The sequence below is a fragment of the Strongylocentrotus purpuratus genome, unplaced genomic scaffold (assembly GCF_000002235.5).
Source record: "Strongylocentrotus purpuratus isolate Spur 01 unplaced genomic scaffold, Spur_5.0 spur5_contig_840, whole genome shotgun sequence".
Lineage (NCBI taxonomy): Eukaryota > Metazoa > Echinodermata > Echinoidea > Camarodonta > Strongylocentrotidae > Strongylocentrotus > Strongylocentrotus purpuratus.
In genome coordinates, this window is record NW_022145547.1 from 814,054 (window position 1) to 832,198 (window position 18,145).

At 38.6% G+C, this 18,145-nt stretch overlaps 1 protein-coding gene across 1 annotated transcript; it reads left to right on the top strand.

The window, feature by feature from the left end:
- The first annotated feature begins 2,223 nt into the window (after positions 1-2,223).
- On the top strand, positions 2,224-15,303 carry LOC105437861 (adhesion G-protein coupled receptor G6-like). Its single transcript, XM_030988194.1, has 12 exons — positions 2,224-2,259; positions 2,539-2,614; positions 6,550-6,671; positions 7,475-7,621; positions 8,264-8,449; positions 9,906-10,334; positions 10,546-10,710; positions 11,266-11,381; positions 12,618-12,901; positions 13,646-13,712; positions 14,174-14,432; positions 14,619-15,303. The coding sequence occupies exons 1-12, from the start codon at positions 2,224-2,226 to the stop codon at positions 15,294-15,296; spliced, it is 2,565 nt and encodes an 854-aa protein (XP_030844054.1). The 3' UTR covers positions 15,297-15,303.
- The last annotated feature ends 2,842 nt before the right edge of the window (positions 15,304-18,145 follow it).

Consider the following 18,145-nt stretch of genomic DNA (forward strand, 5'->3'; position numbering starts at 1 on the left):
AACCTTGACAGCATGGATCTCCTAGCTTGCTATTGCTGAATGAAAATATGTTCTAACAATGAATAACACCAAATAGATAAATATATTTGTTTATTATAAGCGCCAATCAATTTATTTATTTGCAATTATTTTTGGAAATAATAATAATAATAATAATAATGATACTAATTACATTTATAGGGCGCCTTATACGTGCGTTTCTAAGCGCATTGTCTAACTCAGTATAATCATTCAACCTAAGCGGATAGGTCATATTACGGACTAATATTTTGCAATTTTTAAAGTATGAAATAATTATGCCCACCGTTTTCTTTTGGATACCGTTAGGATATTCTGAACGCAGAATCTCGATTAATGAGTATTGAAGTATTGCTGTAAGCTAGAGGATGTTTTTGTCGGTGATGTGGATAAAAATAGTTAGAAAAAATATTGACTTAAGTTCAAACATTGATCAAATGATCACGACCGGCATAAGCAAATAAGATGTAGTATTTAATATTGTCTTGCATCATGATTATGTTTTAATTTAGTCCGTCAATCATAGATGTAGAAAAATCTGCGCCACATTTTCAAATTAATGGTTTCCATTGTTCTATTCCAGGGGCATCATTTCGAGATTTCTTTAAAAAAAAACAATCAGTCTAGCTATGTTTCCTATGTACTACCTTTATACTCGGGATTCAAATCCCAACACGGCTCTAACGTACTTTAGAAGACGTTTCATTTGCCACTCTCTACTCAATTATAAATGTGTACCTGATATGCATGAATAGTAACTTTGGCGGCTCGGCTTTATAAGCAAGGTAATAATATCTTAGGGACATGAGCGTCGCTGTGTGATGCAAGTGAACACATTCCTTTTTTTTCAATTTCAGGTGACGTGGTTTATCATGGTAATGTGTCAGCTAGAACAGGACCCGGGCATGTGATATTTGACCTCATCCCCTATTCGAATTACAGCATTATGATCAGAGCTCGGAACTATGAACTAGCAGGGGAATTTGGTCCCGCGATTTGGGCACAGACAGATGAAGCAAGTAGGTCTCACAATGCATGTCTACCAATTTTGAAGGGAACGATGAAGGGAAAAAAATCGTTAAGAACGAAAATTAAATCTTGTTCAAAATATAGCTGTTCGGTAACAATGTCAACCGTGTATTTATAGAACCAGAAATACAACTCTGAGAAACATCATGTTGTACTAAAATATTTGAACATTAAAACTTGATCATCTACAGGAACTAATGTTATGAGAACATGTACTTGTACAATTCCTTAATAAAAAAAATTAAAAAAAATTAAAAAAAAAAAATTGGGGGGGGGGGGGGGTTACATTATTCACCCTTTATTCATCCCCTCCCAAAACGAAAGAAAGGGCATAGAGAATGTTTCCCTTTTAAATAAATGGATCAGGGTTGTTTACTGTGTCTGGGTGTGCGTATGTGCTATGTGCGAGGAAAATAAGATAATATCATTGCTTCAAAATATTTTGCTTCTTTCGAAGTCATAGTCAATGTAATAATCATCTAAATTGTTAACATTGCTTGTTGAAATCCATCTTCCGCCAACATTTCCAGTCAGTAGAATTCTATGACAATTTCTTTTATTGATACGAATGGACAGAAAACGAAACGTGATACCATTTTATACTATCTTCAACGTATGATAAATCATCAAGTTGTTTCGACCATAACTATCCTACGACTCTTCTCCATGATGTGTACATTACAGAGCCAGCGCCACCAATCGGAGTAAAACTTCCATCTTCTGACCTGGAAAGCATCACAGTAGAATGGATGTCACCGAACCCTCCTCTAGGCAGGATAATAGGTTACTACATTCTCTACTGGGAGACGTTTGGTAATAGTTCCACGCCCAGAAACGTCAGCATCCCGTGTCGGGACGGGCTTTGCTCTGACATTAACTACAGGTTTTCCGCAGTTATTCTCGATCTCCGGCCGGACATGAATTATTCCGTTCAGGCAAGCGTGATTCCTGAGGGCGTTTTCTAAAGGGATTCTGTATATTGAAAATGGGATATAAAAATACTTGTAATAACGGACTCGTGGTTTAAATTAGTATCAATCCGTAAAAAGAGTTTCTGTCGACAATGTCTGCATAGATGGCATCTTCAATCTTGCGTTTAGCTAATATAAGTAAAAGATATTTCACGATATGTTTTTTGTAAGACAGCTCATTATAGAACTGAAGGGATGACATTTAATGGATGACGCAGGACCTAACCAGGAGAAGCAATCTGTAGGTTTCCTGGTTTTTCTAATCAAAAAAGAAAAAATATATTTATGAGTATGGTGAAGAATTTCTGTTACACCATCTTCGTATCTATATTCTTTTTGATGAAATGCTTTTATGATAAACAATTCATGCTAAACTGAAAAAGTGTCAGGAGGTTCATAACTTTTCCGTCCATCCATTCAAGGTCAATCTCTAAATTTCCTGAAAATGTTCTAATCTGTAAGTAATTTCCCGCTCTAAATCTTCCTTTTCTATCACAATGTTTTTCTTTCAACTATACAGGTCAAGGCGGAGACCATTCGTGGTGTTGGTAGCCCAAGCCCGGACCCACCCGTTGTCAGGATTACATCAGAAGGAAGTATGATATTTATCTTCTCATTTCTTTAATGTCCCATGTAGATCAAAGTAATTATTGTAGAAATATACTCATCCCCATTCAGAAAGGGAAAGAAAAAAACGTTCAGACACAGGGAAATATATAGGGGGAGAGGTATTGAGCACATTTTTTTTGGGAGGGGGCCATCGAAAATTTTAAAATGTGCCCTTGGGCGCCAGGGGGGCCCATCCCCCAAAAAGGTAGAAATCACGTATTTACACGTTTTTTTCCCAGGAAAGGGGGGGGGGCGGGCCGGCCCTCTGGATCTGCCACTGCCGCGGATCCAGAATTTCTTAGGGGGGGGGGGGGCCAAATTTGAAATTATGCGATCCAAATATTGGTACGTAATGGTAACCAACATTGACGTAATGGGGGTGCAGGGAGGGGCGATTTTCCCCTTCCTCCTCTGCAAAGCGCCGAAGCTTTGACGTTTTATTAAATTATTAGAAAAAGAAGACGATTCGTTGTACCGTTCTCGAAAATAATCCTCGTCTGAATACAGTTTTCCCTCTCCCGCGCGAAGCTTTTACGTTTTATTAAATCATTAGAGAAAGAAGATGATTCGTTGTACCGTTCTCGAAAAAATCCTCGTCTGAATTCAGTTCCCCATTCCCCCCCCCCCGCGCGAAGCGCGGAAGCTTTTACGTTACATGAAATCATTAGAAAAAGAAGGCGATTTATTGTGCCGTTCTCGCATTTTTATCCTCGTTTATATTCTATTTCCCCCCTCCCGTGCAAAGCGCGGAAGCTTTGACGTTTCATTAAATCATTAGAAAGAAGACGATTTGTTGTACCATTCTCGACTCTTAATCCTTGTCTCAATTCAGGTACCCCCCCCCCCTGCCGCGCGAAGCGCGAAAGCTATGACGTTTCATTAAAATTATTTAAGGAAGAAGACGATTCGCTGTACCATTCTCGTCTCTTAATCCTTGTCTCAATTCAGTCCCCCCCCCTCCTGCGCGAAGCGTGGAAGCTTCGACAATTCATTAAATTATTAGAGAAAGAAGACGATGGGTTGTACCGTTTTCGACTCTCAATCCTTGTCTGAATTTCAAAAAAAAAAATTGTCGGCTCCTTTTTCTTCTTACGTCCTTTTCCTTTTCTCTCCTCTCTTTTTTTGGGTGGCGCCTGCGCCTGCGGTCAGATAAACATATTTTGGTACCTTGTCCGCTCCCGGAAACTCAGGGGTTTAAGGCAATTAATTACGGTCAGATAAGCATTCAGGGGCCCGCCTTAGGGCACCTGGTGGGGTCGAGGGTGCGGAAACCCCAGGAGTTTAGGGGTTTTTGGCATTTGATTACGGTCAGATGAACATATTTTTATACCTTATATGTGACACTGGCAGGACACTGATTAGCGTGAGGTCCAGCGGACGGAGCCCCCAGAAGCTCAGGAGTTTTAGGCATTACATTACCGTCAGATTAGCATCAAGGGGCCCGCCTAAGGGCCCTTGGTTGGGTCCCGGGGCCGGAGCCCCTCCGGAAGCTCAGGGGTTTTAGGCGGTTAATTACGGTCAGATAATTTTTGTTGATACCTTATTTTGTTGTGACACTGGCAGTTAACTATTCTTTCTCTCTTGCTCTCTTTCTTTCTCTTTCTCTTTAATATTATTTTTCAAAAAAGTGTGGGGGGGGGGGGGGGGGGGGGGGGCTGGAGGCTGCCGATCCCCGCTGTTCCGCGGGCCCTGACAATTAGGCATCTCAAGAAGCATTTTTCTTGCCTCGCTGTAAATTTAGGAATTTGTCATTTTACAACAAGCGCATAAAAAAGTATAAGTTACTAAAAAATAAGGAAAATTCTATGAAAATTATGTCATTTCAGCATTATGTGTAAACCACCGATATGGTATTAGAAATAAACCACGTCTAAATTTTATTTCCCCCAAGCCCCCTCCCCGATCATTACGCCAGTGCCCCGCCCCGCCCCCCCCCCCCTGATCTACACTTTGTTGGCGGAAAAATCGCAACTGATCTCCCCTACCTTTCTTCTTCTTTCTCTGTTTTTCTTTCCCTTTCTCTCCTCTTTCCCTTTCCCTTCCCTTCCTTCTCTCTCTTTTAGGTTTGCTGGAGGGGGGGGGGGGGGGGGGGGGTGGGGGGGGGGGCAAGGTCCTTTCGGCTCCCACCCTTCTCCACACGTTGTTGGCGGGATTAACCGCAAATAATCTATTTGCCCTTCTTTTCACCCTTTTTTTTCTTGTTCCTCTTTTTCGGTCCCTTTTAGCTCTCCTTTTTTCCTTTTCCTTTCTTCTATCCTTTTTTAGTGGGGGCGGGGGAGGCAGGGGCCTTTTGCCCCGCCCTCAATCCGATCCACAACTTGTTGGCGGGAAAATTGCAACTGATACCCCCTTCTTTTCTTTTTTCTTCCTTAAGTTTCCTTCCCCTTATCTCCTCTTTTCCTTTTTTCTTTCCATTTCCTTCCTTCTCTCTTATTTTTTTTTGTTGGGGGGGGGGGGGGGGGAGGCAACAGCCTGGGAGGCGAGGCCCTTTTCGCCCCCTCCCGATCTCCTTCCACTTTTTATTTTCTTCTTCCTCTTCTTTTTTTCCCTTTCTCTCCTCTTTTCCTTCTCTCTCTCTCTCTCTTTTCAACTTTTTTTTCCCTTCTTTTTTCCCCGTTTTTGTCCTGAAAGTGCCCTTTTTTGTTGGTCCCATCCCCCAATTTGGAAGTCGCTCCGACGCCCCTGCTCTGAGCATCATTAATTTCCGATCAGCAATTGAATTTCCCACCGTCGTTCGAAGGTTTTATACCATCGGGAGGTCACGTGACGCCTTCGTGACCTAGTTTGGAACGTATCGTACTCTCAATACGACCTTCGTGTGGCCTGCGGGTTCACTTCTTATTACAAATTCACATCTTCGTGTTGCCTTCGTGAGTGGTTTGGGTGCCATCGTGTGACCCTCGGTAGGCATCGTACTTGCTTCGGCTGTTGGTTGGCTGTTGACCAACTTGGGGGCCATCTTCGTGCGAAGTTCAAATTTCCTTCATCGTGTGTCCATCTTATGTCAACTTCGGGACAGTGTGACGCGGGCATAAAGGGTTTTTCAGATATGACGCGGCACACCGCCGCAAAAAAGCGACAACAGGGTTTATTTTTGGTAACGTGTGAATGGTTACTACGCGGAGCAATTGTCTTGGGCGTATTCTCTGTGTCAAAATATAAGCGTATTACCATGGATGCCTAAAGGCCTGCAAAAGTAGCTCGAGATTATGAACGACATTTGAAGCTATGACGCAAATTCCGTTTAGACTGTGATGACTGTTGAGTGGAAAACGACTTATTTACTCGCGATATTATTTCTAAAATACAATACAATACAATACAATAAAGTCATTTCTATAGCGCTCTTACAAACTACCTGTTGTTTCACAGCGCTTTACATAAAAAGTTATCAAAGAATCTATTGTTGATCATGGTCAAAGAGGAGAGTTTTTAGACATTTTCGACATCCAGACATCCAGCAATGGTGCTAATCGAATAAAACGTGGAAGCTCATTCCAGAGTCGCGGAGCACATGCATGAAAAGCAAAAATAGCCTTGATATCATGATGTTCAACCGATAAAGTTGTTATCCACTTCAGTATTGAACACTAGCGAATCAAGATGGGGGCTTGGAGGCTCAAAGCCCTTCTCTATAGATATTCAAGCCCCCAAACTGTTACTTGAATAAAACTGAATTTAAGCGAGGCACACGTAGAAAATGAATACAGGAACCCCCAGCCCTCCGACCCAAATTAATTTTCTAGATCCGCGCATGTTGTTGAATGTGTTGTGTAGTTCCAGAATCATGAATTACTTGAGAAAATTTCAATTAGAAACAGTACTTCTTTACTTGATTTATGTCTCCTCGTTTCTTCTTATATGGTAACAATTGTTTGCCAGTGTTTTTGATATATATGTTATTTTGTTTTATACCGAACAGCCAATGAACCCATTAGACGGGCTCTGTGTATCAGCGATGGTATTAACCAGAGCCAATGGCAACACGTGGATAATTGCGGACCATTTAGAAATGTGACAGATATTCTCACCGAAATTGCACAGGTTTTGTTAATTATTCTTTTAAAATTTGGTCATCGAAAAGAGACTTTGTTTGTAATCTTCATATAGTATGTACCGCAATTGTGTTTAGTATATTATAGGCACCGCTTATCTTTACAACCTACATTTTTTTTTTTGATGGATAAATATAAAATGACCTTTCATTGGGTAGATTTTACCCATTTTGGTTTATTATTTTACACAAAACCATTTCATGTTCCCTTCTTAATCAACTGTTTTTGTTGGTGTTAGTGTACCTCTACTGTAAACCATACAATCATGGATAATAGGTAATGCATAGCTCCAATCCATCAATTCTACTGGTTGTTTTAATGTCATTCCATTCACAAAGTATTGGACGATTTTTAGTCCAGGCGCCAACATATTCAGTGAAATATTAATTGACAATACTTAAATAAGAGCATTTGCAAAAAGCCTACTCATCTTCACTCTTTAACTCTTTATAAGGCATTACAAAAAACAGAAAAAACAGGTTGAAATGGTAGAGTTTAACGGATTGATTGCATTATTATAAGATGTTGGTCTGTTTAGAATCCTTTGAAAACAGTAGGCGATTATAACCGCCAAATTCACTCGGAAATTATCTACCGGTTCATGAGTTGTGAAATTAGATATTATGGGACACTGTTTTTTTTAAATAATAAAGATGGTATACATAATGAACCTAACATGTATCATTTCAATATTCAAAGGGAAACATGTTCGCAACTTTTGTATTACCTTAATGAGGGAAAGTCGGTCACTTAAAATTTACATGCTGTAAGATTTTTTCCATCCAATTTTAGGTAATCGTAAGTGAAGAAAACGCAGGTGAAGTGAGCCAGCAAGTATCATCTGTTACTTCCAACATCGAAAATATCACATCAGATGACATCACGTTTGTGGCAGAGATATTATCAAAAATTGTGCAGCAAAATCTTACAAGTGAAAAGGTATTCTGCAAGTTACCAGACTTATCCTATTAAACATGAAGTTGCGATGGATGATGAATTTTATTTTGTTCCGATGATTATCTAAAGGGAAGAAAATTGGAGTCAGACATAGACGAAAGACTTCATGCATGGCTGGTTGTCAATGAAACGGAGTTAAGTGTTTTGTCAATTCTGCTTGTTGCTACGGCAGGCAGCCAGTGAAAACGAACTTTTAAAATCAAATTATGGAAATGCAAGCATCACTTTAAACAAACAAAATTTTGTTATTCCTTGCTCATTTTTCCTGCTTGAGATGTCATATAAAAAGGCAGAAACTGAACTTTCTAGAAATGTGAATTTGTCTTCGAAATTCAGATACCGCCCGCCAAATGACTTTTTGGTTTCCTTCCTTCAAATTGCTTTTAATCACTCATGCGTGAAATATGCATCACATGAGTTGCATCAAATGAAAGAAGAGGCTTATAAGCTTTACAAATATGTGTCATTTATTAATTATAATTGTGATTAAGTTATGATAAAAGATCGATAACTCTCGGTTTCGTTTTTTTCTGGGTCGCACTGTATATACACTATTCCGAGATTTGCCAACTTTTCCCTACTATAGTCTTAAATAATTTGCATAGTTTGTGTTTAATTTGACAGATAACAGAGTCTATAACAAGTATTGCGAGCAATATAGCTCAGGTAGAAACAGAGGATCTTGAAGCCGCTGAGGAAGAAAGTGGGGCAATAAGTAAATTTGTCCAGGCTTTTGAGGAACAAATCAGTCGTGTTGAGGTTGCCGATGGTGGGATGCTCAACATTCAGCAGCCAAATGTAGCCGTACAGGTGATTTCAATTTATATTACAGGCTTTGAAAAAAATAATGTGATTATAACCACGACTCTAGAATATAGAGTCATGTCCAAGTTTATGTTATAAGTTATGTAATTGTATGCATGGATTTCCAAGAACAACAAAAACAACAACAACAAAATCGACACTGCCATTTATCCATTTGTGGTCTCGTTCTATCCAACGAGGCGAAACACTCCCACCATTTTTCTTTACAGTTTAAATAAGATCTACCCAACCATCACCATTATAATGTGCATTTATGTGTGCGGGTAACATCACATTTTTTATTTTGGGGATGGCTTGTATGCGGTTGTGCATGATGCTAATCGCCTCTTTTTCAATCTTCGTCATCAATAATAAAAGTAATAATTAAAAAAAATAATAATAACAGTAACAAAAAATTAAAACAATGATAAGAGTAATAATAATAATAATAACAACAACAATAATAATAAAGCTGTCAATAATACTTCAAATAAATAATATTGATTACATACAAAATTAATAATTATATTATTGTTTAGAATGATGATACTACTGATACTACTTGTTTAAAAATGTTTTTATTGTAATTCTATTATTGCAAAGTTATGTCCTGACTCCTGAAGTATGTTAAACTTTAACTTACGTGTATTTTACTTTCTTTATTGAATCACTTGATAGCCGTATGCCCACAATTATACAATTTTCACACAACTGCGCGAGGAGTGTCATTTTGACAGGCATAGCGCATTATGAATGTTCACTATTACAAGATTTGCAAGGCACCAAACCTACTTGAAATCAAATAATTAAGGTGAACTAGTGCAAAGGAGAAATCACTTTAAATCATCTGCATTAAACACAAAAAACTTCAGAAGATTGAACATACGTAAATGAGAGGGAACAATTATTATATGCCAATTCAAAGAGAAACGTATTTAGATAATTTGTTGACACCTCAACTCATCTGCTACTACGAATCTGTCAAGGTGGAATATTCCACAGCGAAGAATCCCTCCCCCACTTCCTATGTGTAGCTAATTAATAATAATAATAATAATAATGATAATAATAACAATGATAATGATAATAACAATAATTATAATAATAATTATGATAATAATAACAATGATAATGATAATAACAATAATTATAATAATAATTATGATAATAATAATACAAGATTTGTGGAGTGCCAAATCAACTTTATATAGCGCAAATAATTATTGTATAGATTATTTTTGAACATGTCAACTAATCTGCTATCACTAGTCTTTCGAGGCATTCCGCAGAGAAGGCCCTGCCCGAGGTTCCCTTCCCTCACTTATATTTAGTTTGAAGAACAAGTAGTCCAACTTTTTTTTAGAGCGTAAATATCTAGAGGGAAGAATTGTACTGTAAGGCCGAGCCATGGGCAAATCGAATTGAAAACAAATCAAGTATTGAAGTTTAATTCACATAACAGGTCCAGAGAGTACCTGCTGACGACGTAATGCGTGGTATCGTGCTTTCGCTAGCTGGATCCAGTCTTTCAGACCTGACCAAGTCCAATATTACCATCAATGTGCCGACCAAAGATGACCGCAATGACGTCATTTCTACCAGACCAGACATCATCGCTCAGGTCAACATTCCACCTTCAGTTTTATCCGTCATTTCGTCCACGGCCCCACTCCGAGGATCGCCGTCAAATGGCAGCGGTGATTACGTCCGGGTCAGCTTTTACGTTTTTTCGACACCTGCCCTGTTCATTTCTAAGTCATTGCGCAATATCAGTGCAGATAATAAACGCTTCAAGCGATCGGCTAACTCGCCCGTGATTTCTCTCAGTATTGGTCAAGGAAAAGTAGCAAGCTTGACCGAATTCATCAATTTTACCTTCACTACAATAAAGGTAAGACATTTAACTATAAAATAGCAGGAAAGCGTTTTTGTTCATGTATTATACGTACTTGTAATCTACCTTTAGCAATATTTATAGATAATATGTGTCTGATTCCTTCATAAGTGGGCTTTTAAACTATACCAATCAAAATTGTTGATCTTTCTTTTGATTCTGGGTCTATGCATTTTTTTCTTTTTTTTTTCTTTCTGCTGTTGTATAGTCTGGATACGTGAATCCCATGTGTTCATTCTGGGATGAGGAGCAGGAAGATTGGTCCCAAGATGGGTGTGTTCTTGTTTCTGAAATCACATCATCTGATGAGCGCTATGATGAGGAGAGCGTGCGCTGTGCATGTGATCATCTTACCAACTTCGCTGTTATAATGGTCAGTGAAAAGCAATTAGGCAGTTATTATATCCGTTGAACCGGTCAACTACTCCCCGAACAATTTCCCCCGGACAACTATAACCCGACTAACTAAACGCAGTTGGTTACTAGAGCTATAAGCAGTATATATTACGCCAGCGGTAATGCGAATGGATACGGCTCCTAGTTTCCTTCCAGACTGGTGAAAAAATACACGTAACAGGTGTTTGGGGACGACTTGTCATTATTCGACCTCTAACAGTAACCCTTTAACTTCCGAAAAAATATAGTATAAAGTTGGTCTTCAATTGGGTATGAATCATAATCTCACTCTTGAGATCAAATAAAGTTTGAAGGTATGGACTCTTGTGTGAAAAGAAGTAAACTTATATCCTTTTCTTTTTACCAACAGATATATGAATGTTCACCCCATTCTGTTAAAATAACCCCCCCCCCCCCATTTTCTCAGTTTTCAATTAACTACACAGAAACTTTATGAGAGCTCATTTCAAAAATTAAGTTTCATTTAGAAGAAGATGTTTCAGTTTGGGCCCAAATTTATTTCATGTTACAGGATATCCATAGACAGGAGGATTCATTAATCGAGGCATACAACATCATGACTTACATCGGATGCTGTATTTCTATCTTCAGTCTTCTTATCACATTGGCAACCTACCTGTGGAACAAGTGAGCTCATTAAAAAAAATGCAATTATTAATGTGATACAAAGAAGACAAAATATGTAATTATTCTCTGGCCCTTCTATCTTCGATTTTAGTTGAAAACTTTTGAACAAGGGATGTTTACATAGACTATGAAAGAGATGCATTCTGAGAATTTTTATTAAGTAATCATGCAAATTTAAAAGATGCACCCTTTTGTACAAATTATCTCGTAATCAAATGATTTGTGAAATATGTGTAAACTTGCTGCACAGTTCTGTTTGGTATCACTTCTGTTAGAACTAGCAGGGCTCTTGCGAACTACTATTAACAATGTACAGTTCATGATAGAAAGGGGAAGGGGAGGAGAAGAAGAAGAAAAAGAAAAAGATAAAGAGAAACAGACATAATATGTTTACTTGCTTAGTGATGTAAGGGTTGTGTGACGAGGGTAATAAATAGGATACAATATTAATTTGTTAATATCATATCAAATTCGTAGATCAAATCTTTTGCTTCATGGTGTGCAGTTTGTATTAAAATAGGAATCATATTCATTTCGAACAGCTTTGGTGAACATATTTTTGTAATTTGACATGATCGTGAATAGTTACACCCAGATTTTATTCAACACGAGTCATTATTCTGAGGGTTTGTGCCCAGTAATAGAAGAGATATATAAGTAGAGCAAAAAATATTTTGGAACAAGGTCTTAAATTTTCTCAAAAAATAAAAGTATTGTTTGATAATGGAAAACATTGAATACAGTGATATAATTGTAGGCAAGCTGTGTGATTATGTGAACTCAAATTGAGTAGTTTTTCTTTAAATCTATTGATTATTTAGCTTCTTATGTTTTATAAACGCCAAAAAGAAAATTTAATTATACAAACATATTCGGTATTTATTTGAAGGAAATATTATGGAGGGCAAATGTTGAAAAGTATCACCTCTGGAAAAAATTATAATTAATTTTGTGATATAAGTATAATTCATATGTTTTTCTTTGTAATCAATATACTTATGATTGTGTTTCTTATGTACGTATCATTTGATTAATAAATGATGGGGGGAGTAGAGCAAAATCACGTGATCTGCTTCATTTCACACACATTTTCCACCTATTTTTCTTGGTTGTTCTTGTTGTGTGACCTTTCTATTCGTCTGTGTTGCTGATGAAGTGATGGTAAGCTTGTACATGCATGGTACAGTATTTCTTCGACGCTTTCCTAACCAAATTTTAATGTTTCAATCTTGATAGGGATTTGAGGACAAGACAGACTAACCAAATCTTCATATGTCTGTGCCTGACCTTGCTGTGTCTATACACGACATTTGTCATCATGATCTCTCTGGATACCATCAGAGATTATCGTGAGGTCCAAGCTGGACCCTGTGGGTTCCTGACGGCCCTAGTTCACTACTTTGTTTTGTCTTCCATTGCATGGATGGGTGTGGAAGGATACAATACCTACCTCATCCTTGTGAAGATCTTTAACACCTACATCCAGAATTTCATGACCAAGGCTTTCTTAGCTGCATGGGGTAGGATATTTGTTTATTTCAGTATTTTTTCTAGGAATAGTGCTGCTTATGACATGAATTGTTTGTTTTCTTCTCCATACATATAGATGTCTATATATCAGAAACCTTCGACCGACTTGTTTGAACTTATACATGTAGGGACTAAAAGTGTCCATAGAAACATGAGTTTGGCAAGGTGCGACAGCCTGCTCCGCTGCGATCAACCTTCTGCAATCAAAATAATGATGAATGGACGATCAAAGGAAATTATTTTTATATCAATATAACAAGGAAATGTTTATTTTTCTCTGTTTATTAATGAACAAAATAAATCAAAAACTCTAGCAGGATGCATTAATTTCTCCATGCTGACTGAATGGTCATTAATTATGGAAAGATCACATTAGGGCGGACTATAGTTCAACAGGTATCAACTAATAATGCACATGAATTAGTCAATTTTGCCATTTATGTGTAATTTCTTCCTTATTATTATTGAACGACAATCGGCATGGCATGTGATGTGTTCAAAAGATGACTCTAAACCCCAGAAAGTATTATAATCGCGATATCTAATTCATTACACACAACAAATAGTGTCGCCATAACTGACGGAAAAAAAACTTGTGAGCTGGACAGCACAACGATATCATGTTCAAATATTTAAGAAACTAGGAAAGGAATAAGTTAGGCCCATGTCCAATGTAGGCGTATGATGAATGACTTATGAAAATGTATTTTTCTCATACACGTATGTCATTTCAGGGATTCCTGCTTTCATCGTGGTTCTTACCGGAGCTATTGCTAGAGGCTCTTATGCTCATGATGATTTGTAAGTGGTAATACTTGAAAGTTGAGCTAGAATATTGGATTTCATAGCATATGGTATACCTAATATATATGATCTTCAAATTTCAGATTCAGCAAAAATCACGTTTCTGTAACTTTATAGGCATTTGGCCGTTTGGTATCTCATGAGTTAGCAAGTATGCAATCATTTATGATCTAGAATTTGTATCTAAGTATCGCTTTCGCGGGTATGTGGTGTAATCCAAGCTCTATAAAGGCCACCAACTGAATTCAGTGACCACACATACTACAATATCAGATGCTTTTGGTAATGGATGGGACAATACAGCTTGGACTTGCCAAATTATACAATGGGAAATAATGAACATGACAATTCTTCAGTTGAAATGATTTAAGGACCATGGACATTTTGTTTAACTATGCAAGCCAGTACTTGTTGATTTAATTCAGTCACTTTACAAAATGCAAATTTACTATCAACAGCTGCTTTCTACAATTCTGGGCTCAAATCGGTGGTCTCCTGATTCCCATGGCCATCATCCTCCTCATCAACATTGTCATTTTCATTCTGGTGGTTCGACAATTGCTCCGGTCAGCCAACATCACTGGTCGGGTGAAAAGAGAGGCTAAGGTAGAACGTCGAGAGACTGTCCAACGCGTCCAGAACGCAATCTGCATCTTGCTCCTGCTCGGTCTGACCTGGGTTGCCGGATATCTTCTCTTGATCCCGTTTTTTAGTCAGGTAAAGCAAACTAGCTTCAAGAATAACTCCTTTGCGGTATATATCTCTTCTTAGAAGTATCTTGAAAGCTCAGTTATAATTATTAAATACACCAGTAATACCCATTTAGATGTTTAGTATCTGAAGAACATGGGAGAGAATGCCACATACCTAATTTATCATTTCTGAAATATTTGCGTTTAACAGGTGGCTCAGCCAATCTTCGTCATCCTTAACTCCTTTCAAGGATTTTTCATCTTTCTACTCTACTGCGTCCGGAAGCCTCACATCCGTAAGAAATGGGGGTTAACTTGTTTCGACAACTTCCCAAGGAAAGAAGCAAGCTCTTCAAGCGGTGTGGTGAGCTTGTCGGCGCCATCCACGTCAGCTGGCATGGTAAGCAAATTGCGCCCTGTAACCTCGGGTAATTCCTTGTTGCCTACCAAAGACGACAATCCCGATCCTATGTGGATATTTAATCCGGCCTATGATGCTAGCCAGGTTGAGGAAGGGGTCACACCACCTATGAACACAGATATCCAAGGTTCCCCCGAGAAACAGAAAAGGGACACGGATCGTGATGCAACAAGCACTGGTGTCGTGACGGTAAGTCTCCCTCTTAATGCATCTGTCAGAGGTGACGATGTTTCCTGCACCACGAATGCTGACACGGTCAGTGTTACTCTGGATTTAACTGATGTCAGAAAAGCTACTAAGGGCAACGATGATTTTGCTTCCACCAACAATGATGCTCCTGTTAGTCTCCCTAAGGATGCTGCGGATGGCACCATCCACAATGAGAGGAGTGATGATGTTGCTTCTGCAACAAGTGATGCAGCCGTCAATCTTCCAATGGATTTAACAGACGCCAGCAAAGGAAATTAGAGCAGAAACATATCGTCGCTGTTTTCACGAAGTGACGGTAGTGAAAAAAATTGCATTCACTTTGCGTTACGATTTTCCTTACTACCGTCACTTCGTGAAAATAGGGACGATATATTCCAGTGGCACCATCAATTTTTCAAGGGCCACTGTCTCAGTTGAGTTTTTGACTATAGCGATGCATTCATTTTTACTGATTAAAAACGATTATGCTTATTTTTTAGCCACAAGAATGTCGTATTAAGAGAGCATGATCGTATATTAGCATACTAGGCAGGGAAGGGGTGGGATGGGCGTCAGCTGAATCTCCTCTTTCCCCGAGCATCTGGTAATTACCAATATTCCGTCACCACATATTCGGGAAATAGGTGATCAATTTGTTATATGTTAATATCTTCATTGTATTTCCATGACGAAATCATATCTCTACCTATATGGTAGTTTATCAAAGTATTAATGATCATATACATTTGTTTTGAAGATATGTTGTGGTGTATTACTCAGAAAAGAGTGTTTTTGTAATTTTCTGGGAGAATATGCTAAAATGATGGTGTGATGTTTTTTTGTTTTGTTTAGTCATTTTTAAACATGACTTGATAAATATAGGTATTGCGAAAGGGATACTAGAAAATAAAGGTTGCGTAGCTTAAATCGAGGTTCCCAAATTTCTGTCCACTTTTCTGACGTATGTGCAAAGGTTGAAAACTGTTTCCATTGTGAATAGAACCGGGTCACTGGCGGAGAACGCCAATGTCTTAACCAATATACCACAGGAACGGGCCAGTGGCTTCGGATACACACAGATTCAATTGACAGACAGATAGACCAATCTCTAACCTTCATTTACTAATTCCTTTGTTGGGGAGGCGAGTTATGAACAAAATAAAAAGCCGCGTGACTCAGTTCGCTCCAAGCGAATGTTCTCAGATTCACGTATAACTTAGAATAATTGTAAACAGATGTAAGGAAATAACCTATACAACCGCTTTGGCGACTCTCTTGGACAAAATTATTCATGTAAAAGAATTTATGTGTTTGTCTACGTATTGTTTGTATATATATATATATATATATATATATGTTTATGGAATTGATTGAATCATGGCCTAAGATCAAGTTTTACAATTAACAGATTTAAATCGATGTACCAAAAAAAAAGGATTTTTCAAAGTATGATATCAATTGTTGAGTAGTCACTTCTCTTTCATTTCTTTCTTCTACTTTTATTAAATTATGTCTTTTCTCTCTTCTCTTTCTCTCTCTCTCTCTCTCTCTCGTATCTAAGCGCATAGAGACAATTTTGTAATATGCGCTATATAAGAATTATAATATAATTATAATTTTGACTAATTAGAGGCCTAGCATCTCGACATATAAATTTCTTATCTGTTGATTACATGAATATACATGTAATATATAAGTCAGCAGCATTTGATTTTATGCTGGGAAAAAATTTCTTCTTAGTTACCAACACTTAATCTGCATCTGCTGTTGTGTTTGTAACGCTTTCTAAATGTTAATAGGTTGAATGAAATATATCAATCTTTTTGAAATAAATGCGTTCAAATGATGAAAAAATGCTGCCCTTTCGTGCAACTTTATGTCATGCTAGTGATATTGTACCTACACATAAATGAATGATAATGAGAAAGTACTAGATGAGAGAGAGAGAGAGTACGTACGGTAATTCCGTTTGGAGCCAGAAAGGCGTTAACTCAAATGCTTAAACAAAGAGTTTACCCCCTTCTGGCTCTCAACGGAATATAATGATAAAAAGGGGGGTTGGGTTAGAATTTTAAAGACACCCTTTATCTGTGTTTTGTCTATGTGTATGGGGGTGGATGTTGAGGGGGAAAGTAATATTTTCCCTCGCCCTCCCATTGAACCAAAACAAAAACAGATTAGTGCTTCATACCCCCCCCCCCACCCCCTCCTACCCCCACCCCATCCCCGCTTATTTGCCGGCTGGCTTTTCGCCGCTAAATATTTTATCACATATTTGACCGAAAACAAATTGTGCTCCTTCCCCCCCCCCCCCCCCCTCCCCAAGACCGATCGGTCAAATTTTCAAATTTTGTGACACACACACACCCACACACACAATTCCTGTTACCCCCCCCCCCCCCCCCCCTCCCGCTAATTCAGAGGCTGGCTGAGCCGTTGCGAAATTTTCGGCGAATTTTTTAATTTGAACCCCCCCTTGAATAAATCCTGCGTACGCGCTTGCCCCCCCCCCCCTCGAGGACAGTTACCCCCACCACTGGTAAATTTACCCTTATAATAAGTTTGCTTTTATAATAGGGGTAGTTGTCCTTAGAGAGTGGTTAACTTCGAAGGTAATTTTCCGGGAGGAGAGAGAGAGAGATAGAGAGAGTGAGAGAAAGAGAGAGAGAGGGGGGGGGGGAGGGGTGGCAGTGTGAATAGATAAAGATGTGTACTACTAAAGTGAACGAGAAAGGAGAGAGCGAGAGGGGGCGAGGGGGAGAGAGAGAGAGCGAGAGAGAAAGAGAGAGTAAACGAGAGAGAGAGAGAGTACGTACGGTGATTCTGTTTGGAGCCATAAGGGCGTTAACTCATATGCTTAAACAAAGAGTTTACACCCTTCTGGCTCTCAACGGAATATAATGAAAAAAGGGGGGGGGGGGGTTGGGTTAGAATTTTAAAGACACCCTTTATCTGCGTTTCATCTATGTGTATGGGGTGGATGTTGAGGGGGTAAAAGTAATATTTTTCCCCAATCTCCCATTGAAGCAAAACAAATTAGTGCTTTATACCCCCCACCTCCTGCTATCCCCACACCACCCCCGCTTATTTGCCGGCTGGCTTTTCGCCGCTAAATACTTTATCACATA